At 43.0% G+C, this 16,373-nt stretch overlaps 1 protein-coding gene across 1 annotated transcript; it reads right to left on the bottom strand.

The window, feature by feature from the left end:
- Positions 1 to 1,440: 1,440 nt before the first annotated feature.
- LOC135768247 (ferritin, middle subunit-like) lies at positions 1,441 to 2,796 on the bottom strand. Its single transcript, XM_065277480.1, has 4 exons — positions 2,547 to 2,796; positions 2,236 to 2,382; positions 1,997 to 2,122; positions 1,441 to 1,838 (listed from the first exon to the last, which is right to left on the bottom strand). The coding sequence occupies exons 1-4, from the start codon at positions 2,646 to 2,648 to the stop codon at positions 1,683 to 1,685; spliced, it is 531 nt and encodes a 176-aa protein (XP_065133552.1). The 5' UTR covers positions 2,649 to 2,796; the 3' UTR covers positions 1,441 to 1,682.
- Positions 2,797 to 16,373: the final 13,577 nt, after the last annotated feature.

Genomic DNA, 16,373 nt, shown 5'->3' with positions numbered 1-16,373 from the left:
CAGGGGCAACCATTATTTGAATTTGTTGGACTTCTTGTCTAACAGGAGTCTTGTACATCCTACACTTATCTCATTTACATTTATGCATTTGGCAGATGCTTTTATCCAAAGGGACTTTTAAGTTATTTTAACTTTAAAGTTATTTTTTATCATTTGTGTCCCCTGAACATACATACAGTAAAACATCACAGAAGTAGGACTAATGTACATTTTAAACCTAGCCAGTGCATTTGTGCAACTTTGTGCAAACAGTGCCAGACAAAAGGTAACAACCATATAATACAGTATAAAATTTTAATAAACAGCACTGACCAGTACAATATGGCTCTGATTACTTAAGAGAATGCTTGAAAACATCCCTACATATATTTTAGCAGCATTACAAATACACTTTGGTACAAATGCTTTACCAAAGTGCTGCACAATTATGTATAATACATTAATCAGGTAATAATGTAATTAAATCATTTTTCCTTAGGTAAAGCAAGGAATTAACCTTTATTTTAATTAGTTTAATTACTGTTTCTTATTATGTACTTAAATGTAAAGCAACTGGAATGCATTAGTAATTCAATACTGAAAATTGAAATATAAATAAACAGAAAAATGTAACCTTAGGTAGTTTTTACAAACATATGTCCTGCCCATCATGAGACAAAACAATGGCACTGATACAGTTGTATGCAAAAGTTTAGGCACCCCTGACAATTTCAATGTTTTTCATTTATAAATATTTGGGAGTTTGGATCAACAATTTCATTTTGATCTGTCAAATAACTGAAGGACACAGTTATATTTCAGTAGTGAAATGAGGTTTATTGGATTAACAGAAAATGTGCAATATGCATCAAAACGCAAGTAACATAATCTACTTCAACTTTATTTTTATAATTTACAGCAACTCCTAAGTTGTTTAAACTTAAATATTTAAGTGCAACAAGAACATTTTACTGTGTAGCAACACTGTAGCAGTAAATAATAAAATTTATTTTTCTAAATCCCACTAAATCATGCAAAGAGCAGTAATGAATGCCTGGAAAGAGAAAACAATATCAGTTTACCAATATTCCATGCAATGTTAGTATTAGGCAATGAGATCTTAATATTTGTTATATTTCAGGGAACAGGACTATTTATTTTACTCTATAACCAGTAGCACCATTAAACCACTTGGTGTTTTTTCTTACTAGATGATTGCAAATGTGAAGTGATTTTTAGTGGTATCAGCTCTTGTTCCCAGCCAAAAATTTTCAACCATTCCTATAATTCTGATTGCAGAAGATAATCATTGTGCATAACATTTTGTTTCTTTCAATTACCCTGTACTGTTTTGCAGGCCAGAGCAGTTCAACTCAACATTTCTGATCTAAGTTTATCATCTTCACACATGGAAGAAAATGTGAACACAGTAACATAAAAAACATTGAAGAGGCATGTCAGTCCATCTCAAATGTTTATTCATCAGATACACTACATTAAAACCACTTAAATTGAACAGGAAAACAATAGTGACTGTCACAAGATCACTAAGAATGGATTTTATTATGTATATTATTGTGACATAGATTTTACTTTCTCAGTTTGTCACACAAGTTTTGGGACACTTTAAGATTTTTGATTTTGTAAGAACATAGTGAAGTATAGTATAGATGTAGTGCATTATTAAAAGCTTAGGGCTGTATTTAGCTCTGTCCATCCAGGGTGTGCTTGTCAAACAGGTACTCTGCCATCCTGTTGTTGCCAGCATCCATCTTGGAGAGGTTGGTAATGTGGTCACCAAGCTTCTTGATAGCCTCAACCTGCTCATTCAGATAATGAGTCTCCAGGAAGTCACACAGCTGTAAGACAAGATAAAAACATTCATGTTTGGTACATGTAATCAAGAAATCATTCAATAACTTCTGATCAATGGACACAATGCAATGTATTTAAAGACTTGTATATTATTTTCTTTTTTAGGTTTATAGATGTCAGCAGGATAATGTTGAGAACTCACATGAGGATCACCCTTCTGAGAAGCAACTTTATGGAGATCGAGCAAAGCCTGGTTAACGTTCTTCTCCAGCTGCAGAGCACACTGCATAGCAGTCAGTCCATTGTCCCACACATCACAATCAGGCTTCTGTAGAGGAAGACAAACAGAGGATTTCGGGTCAGAGGTAATTTCACAAGAGTCATCTTACAGTATAGTATAACATTTAAGGACAAAAGCTTGGTTAAAAACACACTGTGTACCCGAATGTCCTGTAGAAGAATGCGTCCACCCCTCTTGTTCTGAAACTCCATAAATTTTTCGGCATGCTCGCGCTCCTCCTCGCTCTCCTTCTTGAAGAACTTGGCAAAACCACAAAGGGCGACATCATCCCGTTTGAAGTAATGAGCCTGTTGAAAACAGTTAGAAAAGGTAAGAAAAGATCTGGATAATATTACGCTGACACTTGTTAAGAGAAGCAGTTTGCTGGTGCATTGTTAACAATTCTAAAGAATAATTATTCAAATAGAGACAACTTATCATCAAACACAGATTAAATGAATGTGAGACTTACCATAGAGGTGTAAGTGTAGCTAGCATATAGCTCCAAATTCACCATCTTGTTGATCAAAGCCTCACAGTCGCGGTCGTAGTTCTGACGAATCTGAGAATCCATTTCTGCTGAAATTTTCTTGTTTTCTTATCAAAACCTTGGTAAAAATAAATAAATCTGAGATGTGATGGCTTTTATCCACTAGAAATCGAAGCTCCGTTCAATCACTGTTGAAGCAAGAACCTCAGATCTTCCTGATGCTGTGAAATGACAGCTGCGCACTTGTCTTATATACGCTCACAGCATGTTGTGTCAGTGGAAAAAAGCTCAACCAATCAAAAAGAAGAGCTGAATGAGGAAGCGATAAGACAGTCCTCTTTATGACGTTCAGACCAGGACAAGCTCAGGTTTCATGGATGAGTTTGCTTTCTTTGTCAAAAATACTGGAAAAATAAACTGCAGTAACATCATGATTTATCACTCTGACATTATTTGGGGTATCTCTTTAAATGTTTAACATTTTACATATTGTAAATTAAGCCAGATCTAAACATATTCTACTTCTGTGTTAGTTTACCTGTATCATTAAAAAGCAGAACCCATCAACATTGATCACTGATTCTCATTAGCTAACATTAACCAACACAACAGCTCAGAAATCAGTTAGTTCAGAAATCAATTGTTAATTCACAATCAACACTGCACCAATGTTAAATGAATTCATTGTTTTGCATTATATGTATTATTGATTCTTAATCCATTCATACTGATCACCATTTGTGTCATGTCACAAAATATGCAGTTGTCAGAAGATACAAAATGTACAACTTTAATGGCTTTAAAAGGTCTATTTTCCCCAGGACAGTGTGGTATCGCAATACATTCATTTTTCCAGATTGTTTTGTATTTAAATGTAATCATTAAGGTGACTCTTAGTCAGCAAAAAGTTTAAATGCATTACATGCCCTTGAGCTGTGTCACTGTGCTCAGCATGTTTTTATTGTAGTATACAGGTTTGTCCTATCATGTGTGCATGTGTAACTTGATCAGCTCAAAAGTGTAACCTTTATTTGAATTTGTTTGACTTTTTTTGAACATGAAATCTCATGGAAGTTTTTTCTTCCAATTTAAATTCATTTATTAATGATAAAAATGACAATTAAAACCAGCACACTTGAAGGAAATAACAAGCGTGTGATTTGGTTGGTCTGATCAAGTTCAGCACTCTTTCGGTTCCCAGGTGGCCCATGTCTTGATGCAACTCCTTATAAACGAGCTGATATCTCCTAGGCAGTATCAGCTGATGAAGAGTTGCTGTTTTCTGAAACAAGAGACCATGTTCATCCAGGCATCATTTTGCTTGTTCCCATATCAGTCCCCGACTTGTGTTCATAGGCCACTGTTTCGATCTGAGGCATGCTAAAGCTTCTCTGATTTCAGGGTCTTCCTCTTGAGCTTTTCTTAGTACATCCTGGGGGATCTCTACAAGAGAAGTGAACAGTTCCTCCTCCTGTTCTCCTGACAACGCAGTTTCAATTGTAAGTGGACACAACCACGGCCCTCTCTCCTGACTCTGTACCACCGCTGACTGAGTTATGATGACGAGCACTTCTTCTGAACAGGTGTCCATGTACTGTTCTATGTGCAGCGGCATACGCAACAAGCCATCCGGTGATGGTGAATTGAAAATTAGCCAGTTCCGTCACTCATCTGTACAGTATGCTGTATGTTCTCAAGCCCTTGAATCTGAATCATCTCAAACACCTCCTGTCATAGCTAGAAGGTTCGAACCTGTGTCTCCTGCACTTACTACCATGACTAGAAGGTCCAAACATGAGCCTCATGCACATTCTGTCACGAGTGAATCGTCTGATTCACCTGAGTAGTTCCTAAGTTTCCTAAATTTCCTGTCATGACCATAAGGCCTGTTTCTGGGTTTCCTGGGTCATGTAGGTCAGCATATGGTCATTCCCAAGCTCCAGAAACTCTCTGCCCTTACCAAAATGGCCTTGCATGACTCCCATAAACTCTTTGCCCTGCCTATTCTGAACTCATTGTGTTCTCTGCATTTATTTACCTGTCTATTGCTAACCTGGCTATGCCAGCCTCTCTCTCTGCTATCTCTGTCTGCAGGTCTAGAGCGCCACTATTATAATAAATTATCTGTATGGTATTTTGAGCTAAAACTTCACATATGTACAATGGGGACACAAAGATGTATTTTATCTTAAAAAAACTTGTGAAATGTCCCCTTAAAAAATCAGAGCTTGTTAAAATATTAACTTCTTTTTAAAAAGTTGCCAACATGTATCATTCAGATTGTACTGTAGTTCTTCCTCAGCCTAAACAAGACAACTCCACCCCTTTTCACACTTTATTAATAAACAAAAACATTATCAAAATAAACTTTGGCGGGACAAAAATTCGTTTTGGTAGCTGCTAAAAAAAATCAATGTAGGAAATAACCTGCCAAAAATAATACATAATAACAATAAAATAATTTCTAAGCTCTCGGGCCACATAATTAATATAATTTGCAAGCTCTTGCGGCCCACATGAAATTAGGGGGCAGGCCGGATTTGGCCCACGGGCCTTGAGTTTGACACCCCTGTGTTAGGAAGTACTATTCGTGCAAAATACAATTTTACCACTAGATAGGGGGAAATCCTAATTACTGTCACTTTAAACCTCTTGGTGTCCTTTCTTACTAGCTATTTGCAAATGTGAAGTGCTTGTACAGTTATGTTCAAAATAATAACAGTGCCACATCAGTAACCTGATAAACCACTGTTATTCATAGTAGTAATATTTCTGCATTGAAAATGATTTACTTACAGATGTAGTAGTGTAATAGAAAAACAATAGACCCATTTGTAACGATATCCACACTACTTGTTCTGAGTTATAGACTCATTTATTGAAAGTGGCATTGTTAAAATAATAGCAAGTGTTAAATGTAATTAAAAAAAAGAGTTTATTCTTTGGAAAAAAAAACATCTCCTTTTTGTCCTTTATTAGGAAAGAGTGGAAGCAAATGTTTCACCCATTGTTATAAAATATATCTGCTGAATTTCTAAGAAAGATGGACCGTTCCATCATTGCTCAGAGGAACAACGCAGTTTGATTAAAAAGTTGATTTGAGAGGGGAAAACGATGATCTAAAATGATCTGTAAGTACTGTGACAGTCAGAAGACATCTGATTGAAGCTAAGCTGTTTGCAAGAAGCCCCCATAAAGCACAATTTTTGTTGAAAAAAGGCATGAGCGGAATCACATCAACACATCAACTGGCCTAAAGAAAAATGGCGTAACATTTTGTTTCCTGATGAGAGTAAAATTGTTATTTTCGGGTCAAGTGGTTATCAACAGAACCTCAGGCGACTCCTGGGTAGAGGTCTTCACGGGTCCACTTAGATCCGAAAACCCGAGGTCCGACCCGAGACCCGATCGGGTTCGGGTCTAAAAGTTTCACATGTGCCTCGGACACGGGTCGGGTACAATAATAGCGGCATCGGGTCTCGGGTAATTTAAAAATGAATGTGTTTTTTATGAACGGACCCGAGAAGACCTGAACTCTCTCGCCTGTGTGCGTCAATGTCCTTTTCAAACCTCTCATCTGTTTGCCAAGAGCGCTTGCGACATTGTGTGGTTGTCGGAAGGTTCATTTTCATTGAGACAAACATGTCAGTCAATTATAAATGTACATTTTAGCGGTTACGTTGGTGTCGTCGTCAGATAACAAAGTAAAATGAATGGAGCAGCTCGCCAAATTGGTTGCAAGGCCACCGGAGTTTCTTTCTGTCTGACTGCTGCGCGTGGGTCTGCAGAATGCACACACGTCAGTGCCGTTTACATTCGGTTCCAGTCGGGTTAAAAAAAAAAAATTCACTAGTTCGGGTCGGACTCGGGTCTAATTTTCTCGGGTTTGTCTCGGGTCGGGTCTTTCTTTAAAATTTTTTTATTTATGCACGTCGGGTTCGGGTATGAAGTGATTCGGGTCATTTCGGGTCGGGTACATTTCTTTGGACCCGAGAAGACCTCTACTCCTGGGTACTGAATTCAAGTCACAGTACTGTACACTTACAGTAAAGACAGTTAAACATGGTGGTGCAAAAATCATGGTATTAGGATGTTTGTCATACTACCGTGTTGGGCCTATTTATCATATACAAGGGAACATGGATTAGTTTGAATACATCAGAATACTTAAAGAGATTATGTTGTCCTTTACCGAAGAGGAAATCCCCCTTAAATGGGTGTTTCACCAAGACAACAACCCCAAACACAAAGCAAGAGGGCAAAATCTTGTTTCCAGACAAAAAGGATTGAGGTTATGGAGTGGCCAGCTCAATCCCCTGATCTCTACCCCATAGAAAACTTGTGGGGTGACATTTTTTGATGCAAAACCTAAAAATTGACAGGAACTGTGGATCCTGGGTTGAAATACCTATTTCTGGGTGCCAGAAGTTGGTTGACAACAATGGTTATGCAACTAAATATTAATAATTCAATAGTTTAAAATGAAGTTAAATCTTAAGAAATTTCGGTAACACTTTATTTTACGACCCGCAAAGTACCGCGTAATTAAACCGAATTTACAGCGTACCTATTTGTAACAACAGAGTACCTCTACAGTACGTACTTGTAGTTATAAGGGAATAATATTTTAAGTTTGGGGTAATAAGGGGGTAAGAATATATGGAAAATTATTCTCTAAGTATTTCATAACTACAGGGTACATATTGTAATATTACGTGGTATGTATGACTTACGTCTATGGGTAATATGGTCTATGTGTAATATGTTTTTTTTTTCATATTTGCTACTTACCTGATGAAGTGTTTTGTATAGCCTACAGTTGATGTCTACAAGCCACGTCGGCAAATAAAATATAACACACAATAAAAATAATAGCAACTTGTACCTCTTTGATCTGTATATATATACAGGAGTTACCAGGTAACTCTTATATTTGCGGGCTGTAAATTAAAGTGGGGCTTATTCCCCGATTGTTCGGTGTATGTACCAGGTAACTCACATATTTGCGGGCTGTAAACTAAAGTGGGGCTTATTCCCCGATTGTTCTGTGTATGTACCAGGTAACTCTCATATTTGCGGGCTGTAAACTAAAGTGGTGCTTTGTTCACCTCTTGTTATAGGGTAAATACCATAAACATACAGAATATTGTTATTTTTATTTTAAAACAACTTATTTCAAAACATCTTTAAAACACTATAATTAAGCCAACACTTAATGTTTATTATCACATAACTTTTATTTAAAATAAAAAGTCATGACAATTTTTCATTGTTTTTGCGGCTTGGCTTCCTCTGTTGGTGTTCTTGTCCACTCGGATGATGAGTTGATGTCGTCTCACAAATGCTGTTCTGCATTACATATAAAAAACATAAATGAAAGCCTTCTGTGCAAAAGACTCAGACGGAAGAGGACTTTTATTTTGATAGTGATGATCGCTCATACGGCGCACCGGCGGAAGAGCGCTAGTTCTAAACGGTGCTGCATATTAATGCATGTTTGTCTCGCTGTGTTAAGAATTCTGGACACATGAATCGGTTTGCTGTTGAGACAAGCACCAGATTGTGATGCTGTGTGTTCATGTGCGTGTGATCAGAGGAAACCACATCTCACACCTCTACCTGCATTAATCTGGGAAAACTCTCAAATACAGCCACTCATTCATCTCCATTACTACAAAGCCAATGCATACAGCTCTGACTTGCCTCTATTAAAGGAGCATCCCTCAGCCTGTGCACTGCCCTGTTAAAGGACCACTGCAACCATTATCATGACCCACATCAACGCCTGCTCTGCTCTTCTTTAAGTTGTGCTCTCATTCAGAGTTCTGCTGTGTGCTTCCTCTTACATAGTGAATGTTGGCTCTCCCCTCTGATACATGTTCTCTGGTGTGCCGAATAAAAGGCTCAAGTTGATTAATCTCTCTGTCTGTTGTGTTCTGACCGACACCCTGGTACACTGTTATATCCATACGCAACTAGCCCCTACACTTCAGGTCAGCCTTCGCTACATTTTATGGTCCTTCGAGCCGGATAACAGCTGTGCTGGGACAATGCAGCCGAGTGATGAAGCATCATGGGCCACGCCAGTCAGGCCTAAACGGCATATAAGACAACCAACATACTTACAAGATTATGTCACCGGAGTAAAGCCACCAACGAGGTCTAGCCCAGCACCACACAGTATTCCCCCCTTCACACCTGGAGGGGCTGAGTGGATCCCACGGTCTCATGTAAGAGGGACTGCAACCCCTGGCACAAGAAATGAGTTTGTCCCTGGCTCGGATGAGAGCCTTAGAGGCACGAGCCTATCATTGTCACAACCACAAACCTCTACGCCCCGTATTGAAGCGCATCACACTGATGATGAAAGAGACGACAGTCAGTGGTATGAAGGAAGTCAGCAGGACTGTTATGACAATTCAACAGAGGCCAGGAGGCAGACGCCACAACAATGGACCACCTCTACCAAAGCTCAGAGATTCGAACAGCAGAAATCGTACACAGATCGGTGGCCCATCCCCCCTCCTGCAATGACGGATGACTACTCAGCTATGGATGAAGATGAGTACTATAGAGATCCACCGCCTCCGCCATGGCCCACTGCTGAGTACCCTCCTATGCCCAGAAGGGACCAAGAGGAGCACAGAGTCATCACCATCATAGACAGGATGATGAAAGAGCTACAGCTCATGAGAAATCAAACAGTACTTAGCACCCCAGCTCATGCTCGCCAGCACTCTGCCCCACAAGACTCTTCTCAAAGAAAGCAGGGCTCCAGGTTATGCTCAGCCTCGTACTCAAAGGTCAGAATATCACTCACCTACACCCAACACTGGAGTTCGATCCTATGCTCAGTTTCCTGCCCAGGCCGACACGAGCCACCCTCACTGCTCATCAGACCTACCATACTCACCTGGATCCATGTCACTGGGTCGAGTACAATACCAGGGACCAGCGCCAAGGATCCCCCTCTTCGTCCATAAGGACCCGATGGAGTTCTCCAGGCTCAAACTGGCTCTTACAAACCTGCTACCTGCTGATGCCCCTGAGCTCTATAAGTACCAGATACTTGTGGATCATGTGAAACTTGAGGATGCCTGTCTCATCGCCGACTCCTTTATTAACTCACCCCTGCCTTACACAGACACAATGGCAGCCTTGACGGAGAAGTTTGGCCAACCACATCATGTAGCCTTAAAGAGGATTGCATCCATCATGGACACGCCTGAGATCAAGAGAGGAGACGTAACTGCCTTTGAAAAGTTCTCACTGAATGTGCAGTCACTGGTGGGCATGCTACAGACGTTGGGACCAGACGGTGATGTGGAGCTAAGATGTGGCTCTCATGTGGCTCGGCTTCTCACTAAGCTTCCTGCGGAGATGAGAGCAAACTTCAGACGACAGATGTTGTATGGTCCTGGGCATACTCATACCTTACGAGATTTAGCAGAATGGCTAAGACATGAGTCCTGGTGTCAAGGCTATGACAACCTCTCTGATGTCCATACCGCCAGAGGGCCCACAGGCTACCAAGCAGAGAAGCGGCGCAGCCGGCCGGCAGCTACCGTACTTCATGGTGCAGAGGGTCGTGTACCTGGTCAGATGGGGAAGCAAGAGAGTCACAGCTCATTTAAACCAACTAAGAAAGGCAAGGCGAACCCGTATTGCCCTTATTGTGAGAACAACGACCACTTCCTGAATAAGTGCCCTGAAATTCAGAAACTTAGCAGAGAGGAAATCAGAGAGTGGATAAGAGTAAACAAGAGATGCTGGAAATGTGGGCGAGCCCATCAGGCAGCCCAGTGTGACCTCAAGAGGCTCTGCGACTTGTGTCAGGAGAGGCACCTAAGGATACTGCACGATGCCAACATGCGTCCCAGGGTAGAACCGCCGAAGACAGAGAGCTGCCTGGTAAGCTCTGGAACAGACATACTCTACCTGGACAGACCATCGGTGCATTCACGTGTTCTGCTGAAAGTCGTCAGGGTACTTCTGCGCAACAGAGACAAGACACTAGACACATATGCTGTTCTGGACGACGGCTCCGAGCGAACAATGCTCCTCGCCGAGGCTGCTCACAAACTAGGCCTACAAAGAAAGCCTGAGGACCTGGCTCTCCGCACAATCAGACATGAGGTTCAAACTCTGAAGGGATCCTCTGTCTCATTCAGTATCTCCACCCCTTTCAGTCCTAAGAAGACCTTTCGTATTGCAGACGCCTTTACCTCCCCATGCTTGGCTCTGGCAGATCACACCTACCCCATTGCTCGACTGAAGAAAGGGTACAAGCATCTGGCGGATATTCCCCTCGAGCCCTTAGAGCATGTAAAGCCACTTATACTTATAGGTGCGGATCACCCCCATCTCCTAACACCAATTGAGCCGGTGATACTTGGCCCACCAGGAGGACCAGCAGCTGTTCACACAAGGCTGGGATGGACCCTACAAGGACCTGCTCATCTCATGCAGTGTACAACGAGTACCAGGCAGTGTCTTTTCACCAGTATCTCCCCTCAGACAGAGCTGGCACAGAACGTAGAAAGGCTTTGGAAGATGGACGTGCTGCCCTACCAAAACAGCAAAGTGGTTGTACGTTCAAGGCAAGATACGGAAGCAGTGGAGATCCTTGAGAATAAGACGAGGCGAGTAAATGTTGCAGGTGTTCTCAGGTACGCAACCCCACTGCTGAGGAAACGGAAATATCCCTCCCTCAGAGCACCTAAAGAGGCCGTCCTATCAAGTCTCAGAAGTCTGGAAAGGCGGCTGGAAAAGAACCCCCAACGGGCTAGCGAGTACTGTGAGGCAATCCACAAGCTGGTGGAGACGGGAGCCGTCAGAAAGGTGGATCCACAGGAATCCCCACTCACAGAGGAATCGTGGTACATACCCCACCACCTAGTGAGCCATAATGAGAAAAGTCGTCTGGTCTTCAACTGTTCGTACCAGTTCCAGGGACGAAGCCTGAATGATGCTCTTCTTCCGGGACCCACTCTAGGACCATCTCTGCTTGGAGTCCTGCTGCGCTTCAGGGAGCACGCGGTGGCAGTCAGTGGAGATATCCGCAGTATGTTCCACCAAGTTCGGCTCCTCCCAGAAGACTGTTCGCTCCTTAGATTCCTCTGGAGGGACATGAAGCGAAACGAGCCCCCAGACATCTTTGAGTGGCAGGTTCTGCCTTTCGGCACTGCATGTTCACCTTGTTGCGCCATCTTTGCTCTCCAGAAGCATGCAAGAGAACATGGTGGACCAGACGAAAGGGTCAGGAATTCGGTGGAGCAGTGTTTCTACGTGGACAACTGTCTTCAGAGTGTGTCCACAGCAGAAGAGGCTAAAGAGCTGGTGGATCAGATCAGGGAAGTCTTGGCTGCAGGAGGATTCGAGATCCGCCAATGGGCCTGCAATGTTCCCGATGTCCTTAAGCACCTACCTGGAGAAGCAAGGTCCGACGGGATGGAGAGGTGGCTGTCACACAATGAGTCTGGCATGGCGGAACCAACCCTTGGACTCAGCTGGCACTGGGAAACAGACACCTTAGGCTACAAGAGCCGGCCCCTGGACTATGGATCGTTAACCATGAGAAACGTCTATAAGGTGCTGGCCCGGCAATATGATCCGCTGGGGTTCATCTCGCCCTTTACAACTCGTGCTAAGCTGATTGTCCAGAGCATGTGGGATGGACCGCGAGATTGGGATGACCCAATTATTCCCCCAGATTTGCAGAAAGCGTGGATGGAATGGGAGTCGGAGTTACCTCTGCTGTCACGCATCACCCTACCACGTCCATATGCTCCAGCTCATACAGAACAGAGCTTGGTCTCTAGACAAATCCATGTCTTCAGTGACGCCTCCGAAAAGGCTTATGGGGCTGTGTCTTACCTGAGAACTGAAGATGGAGAGGGACGAGTCTACCTAGGGTTCCTAGCAGCAAGATCAAGGGTGGCCCCCAGACGGCAATGCTCAATCCCCCGCCTCGAACTCTGTGGCGCCTTGTCAGCTGCTCAGCTTGCACAGACAATTGAGAAGGAACTGAGCATCAAGACAGATCGGACGATTCTCTGGAGTGACTCCACAACGGTGCTTACTTGGTTAAAATCAGAGTCATGCCGCTTCAAGGTCTTCGTTGGCACTCGTATAGCGGAGATTCAGGAGCTTACAGAGCAGAGTGAGTGGCGTTACGTAGACTCAGCGCAGAACCCAGCTGACGATGTCACCCGAGGGAAGACCTTAGCAGAGCTGGCTATGCCTAATCGTTGGAGCCAAGGGCCAACTTTCCTTCTCAAGGAACCCGATAAATGGCCATCCTGGCCGTGCAGTGAAACCAACCAGGATCTGTCGGAGTATAAGAAGGTGACAACTTGCGGGGTCATGAACCGTGCAGATCGACCAGAGACCTTACCGGTGCACTCCTATCTAACATGGAAGGACATGGTGAAGTCCGTGGCTCAGCAGTCTCATGGGGCGGCAAATCAGGAGCCTTTGACTGCAGCCGACTACAAGAAAGCAGAGATGATGATCTTCAGGAAAGTCCAGTCTGAGTGTTTCCCAGAGGAGATGCATCACCTAAAGGCAGGCAAGGCACTGCTCAAGAGTAGCCGCATACTTAGCCTCTCACCAGAGCTAGATCCTGACGAGGACATTATACGAGTAGGTGGAAGACTCAGACGTGCTGAGGAGTTAGATCCTTCTTTCAAGCATCCCATTGTGCTGGACCCCTCTCATTCAGCTACAAAGCTCCTTATACAGGATTACGACTCCCGTCTCTGTCATCCGGGCTCAGAGCGAGTATTCGCAGAGTTGCGCCGTACCTTTTGGGTTCTTCGTGGCAGAGAGGCCATTCGGAAAGTGCAACATCAATGTGAGGAGTGCCGAAGATGGAAGTCCAAGCCGAGTATCCCGAAGATGTCCGACCTACCTGCAGCCCGTCTACGACTACACAAGCCCCCGTTCTTCTCTACGGGTGTCGACTGCTTCGGACCTTTCCATGTCAAGTTGGGACGGCGTTCGGAAAAGAGATGGGGGATTATCTATAAGTGCCTTACCACCCGTGCAGTGCACCTGGATACCCTACACAGTATGGATGTGGATTCATTCTTAATGAGCCTCAGACGGTTTGTTGCACGCAGAGGAAATCCAGCAGAGCTTTATTCAGACCAGGGGACAAACTTTCGAGCTGGCGAAAGGGAGCTCTATGAGTCCTTTAATAGCATGTCCTCAGATCTCCAACGAATTCTAGCTGCGCAGAAGATTGACTTTCGCTTCAACCCCCCTGCAGCTCCTCACTTCGGGGGGACATGGGAGAGAGAGATCAAGTCTGTAAAGTCCGCTTTGAATACCGTTATAGGAGCTCAATCCATCTCTGAAGAGGTGCTTCATACGACTCTACTGGAGGTTGAGGCCATCTTAAATGCCAAACCGTTAGGTTACACCTCATCTGATGTGGCTGACTTGGATGCGGTAACCCCAAATGTCCTTCTGATGGGGCGGCTTGACGGATCACTGCCACCCGTGGTGTATCAGAAGAGTGAGAAACTAAGTAAGCGGAGGTGGAGACACTGTCAAGTTATGGCCGATCATTTCTGGTCAAGATTCATTCGGGATTACTTACCATCCTTGCAGAAAAGAGGGAAGTGGCATGACACCCCTTTGGATCTTACAGTGGATTCAGTTGTGTTGCTGATGGACCCCCAGTTTCCCAGAGCTCTCTGGCCAGTTGGCAGAGTGGTTAAAGTGCATCAAAGTGCAGATGGTCATGTGAGGTCTGCAGACGTGCAAGTCAAGGATAAGATCTACACTCGTCCAGTGGCCAGACTTATCACGCTTCCTGTGATCCCTGATGACGATGATATTCATGGTGCCAAACCCTCTTCAGATTAGGAGTGAGTCTTTGCAGGAACAAATTGCAAGCAATTTGGGGGCGGCTGTGCAAAAGACTCAGACGGAAGAGGACTTTTATTTTGATAGTGATGATCGCTCATACGGCGCACCGGCGGAAGAGCGCTAGTTCTAAACGGTGCTGCATATTAATGCATGTTTGTCTCGCTGTGTTAAGAATTCTGGACACATGAATCGGTTTGCTGTTGAGACAAGCACCAGATTGTGATGCTGTGTGTTCATGTGCGTGTGATCAGAGGAAACCACATCTCACACCTCTAACTGCATTAATCTGGGAAAACTCTCAAATACAGCCACTCATTCATCTCCATTACTACAAAGCCCATGCATACAGCTCTGACTTGCCTCTATTAAAGGAGCATCCCTCAGCCTGTGCACTGCCCTGTTAAAGGACCACTGCAACCATTATCATGACCCACATCAACGCCTGCTCTGCTCTTCTTTAAGTTGTGCTCTCATTCAGAGTTCTGCTGTGTGCTTCCTCTTACATAGTGAATGTTGGCTCTCCCCTCTGATACATGTTTTCTGGTGTGCCGAATAAAAGGCTCAAGTTGATTAATCTCTCTGTCTGTTGTGTTCTGACCGACACCCTGGTACACTGTTATATCCATACGCAACTAGCCCCTACACTTCAGGTCAGCCTTCGCTACACCTTCAGTAAATGTTTCTTCACTGTGCCTTGACAGAAACAGAGTTTTCTAAGCCAGTTACGTTTACAAATTTTAGGCTTACTTATGTGCTAGCTAACCGGCTACCGTTAGCTAGCAACTTTCTTGAAAAACATTGTTTGAAATGCGTGAGTCATGTATTAACAAAACCAGTCACCTTATCCAGCATGCGGAACCTGCTAACATCACTCGCAGCCGTACTCCACAGTGTAGAACGTTTTTAAAACCTCTTAAAGAAATTTCACCTCAGGATCGCGTTCCAGCAAACCTCCTGCAGACGGCCGCGCGCTCTACACCTGCGCACTAACCTACGCATGTAGTCGTCTTTTGCTTTAGCGGGAGCTGATATCTGCTGTTGTTTCATTCTGGTTTGCCATTTCATAAATTATATTTGGCTAAAATACTTGTGTTTACAGTAAATAAATTGCAAAGCACCACTTCAAATATGTCCACAAATGTAGGAGTTTCCTGGTAAATAGGGAATAAGTTGCTATTTGTATTGTACTTACCTTAAAAAAAAGATAACCACATTAAATCAGCTGGACTTTTGTTATTAAAAGCAAGTAATATAGGCTACTAAAATAAAAGTGATATGCTGTTATATTTATTTGCCGATGTGGCTCGTAGACATTGACTGTATACAACATTCAGTAGTCAATATGAAAAATTCACAATAAAAAATAAATAAAACATAATTTCCCCATAGACTTGACTAAGTCATACATACCACGTAATATTACAATAGGTACCCTGTTGTTATAAAATACTTAGAGTATAAATAATTTATAATTCTTCATATTCTTACCCCCTTATTACCCCAAACTTACAATATTATTCCCCTATACCTACAGGTTACCTACCCTGTTGTTACAAATAGGTACGCTGTAAATTCGGTTTAATTACGCGGTACTTTGCGGGTCGTAAAATAAAGTGTTACCGAAATTTCTTCAGTTTAAAGTGTCTACAGAGAAAAAAGTTGACACTGCTATTTTTTGAACAGCTTTGTTGGAAAAAACGATTTATTTATTACCATTTATGGATATGTTTCTTTATAACCAATGCTTTCTACTTCCTCACAGTAACATAAGATTAAAAAGAGTACGTTCTGATCTTTGAGTCTTAACACCCCCCCGCCCTTCTTATTCTGGGTGGTGGAAAGTTTTGCTTATCTATTTAGAACACAGTTTTTTTCTATAGTCTAGTTTAAAGATGTTTTTAGATGTGTGTGTATGTGCGTGTTACATTCATG

Source organism: Paramisgurnus dabryanus, chromosome 3 (genome assembly GCF_030506205.2).
Source record: "Paramisgurnus dabryanus chromosome 3, PD_genome_1.1, whole genome shotgun sequence".
NCBI lineage: Eukaryota > Metazoa > Chordata > Actinopteri > Cypriniformes > Cobitidae > Paramisgurnus > Paramisgurnus dabryanus.
The sequence above is the reverse complement of the archived record's forward strand: the minus strand, read 5'-3'. Positions and strand labels throughout refer to the sequence as shown.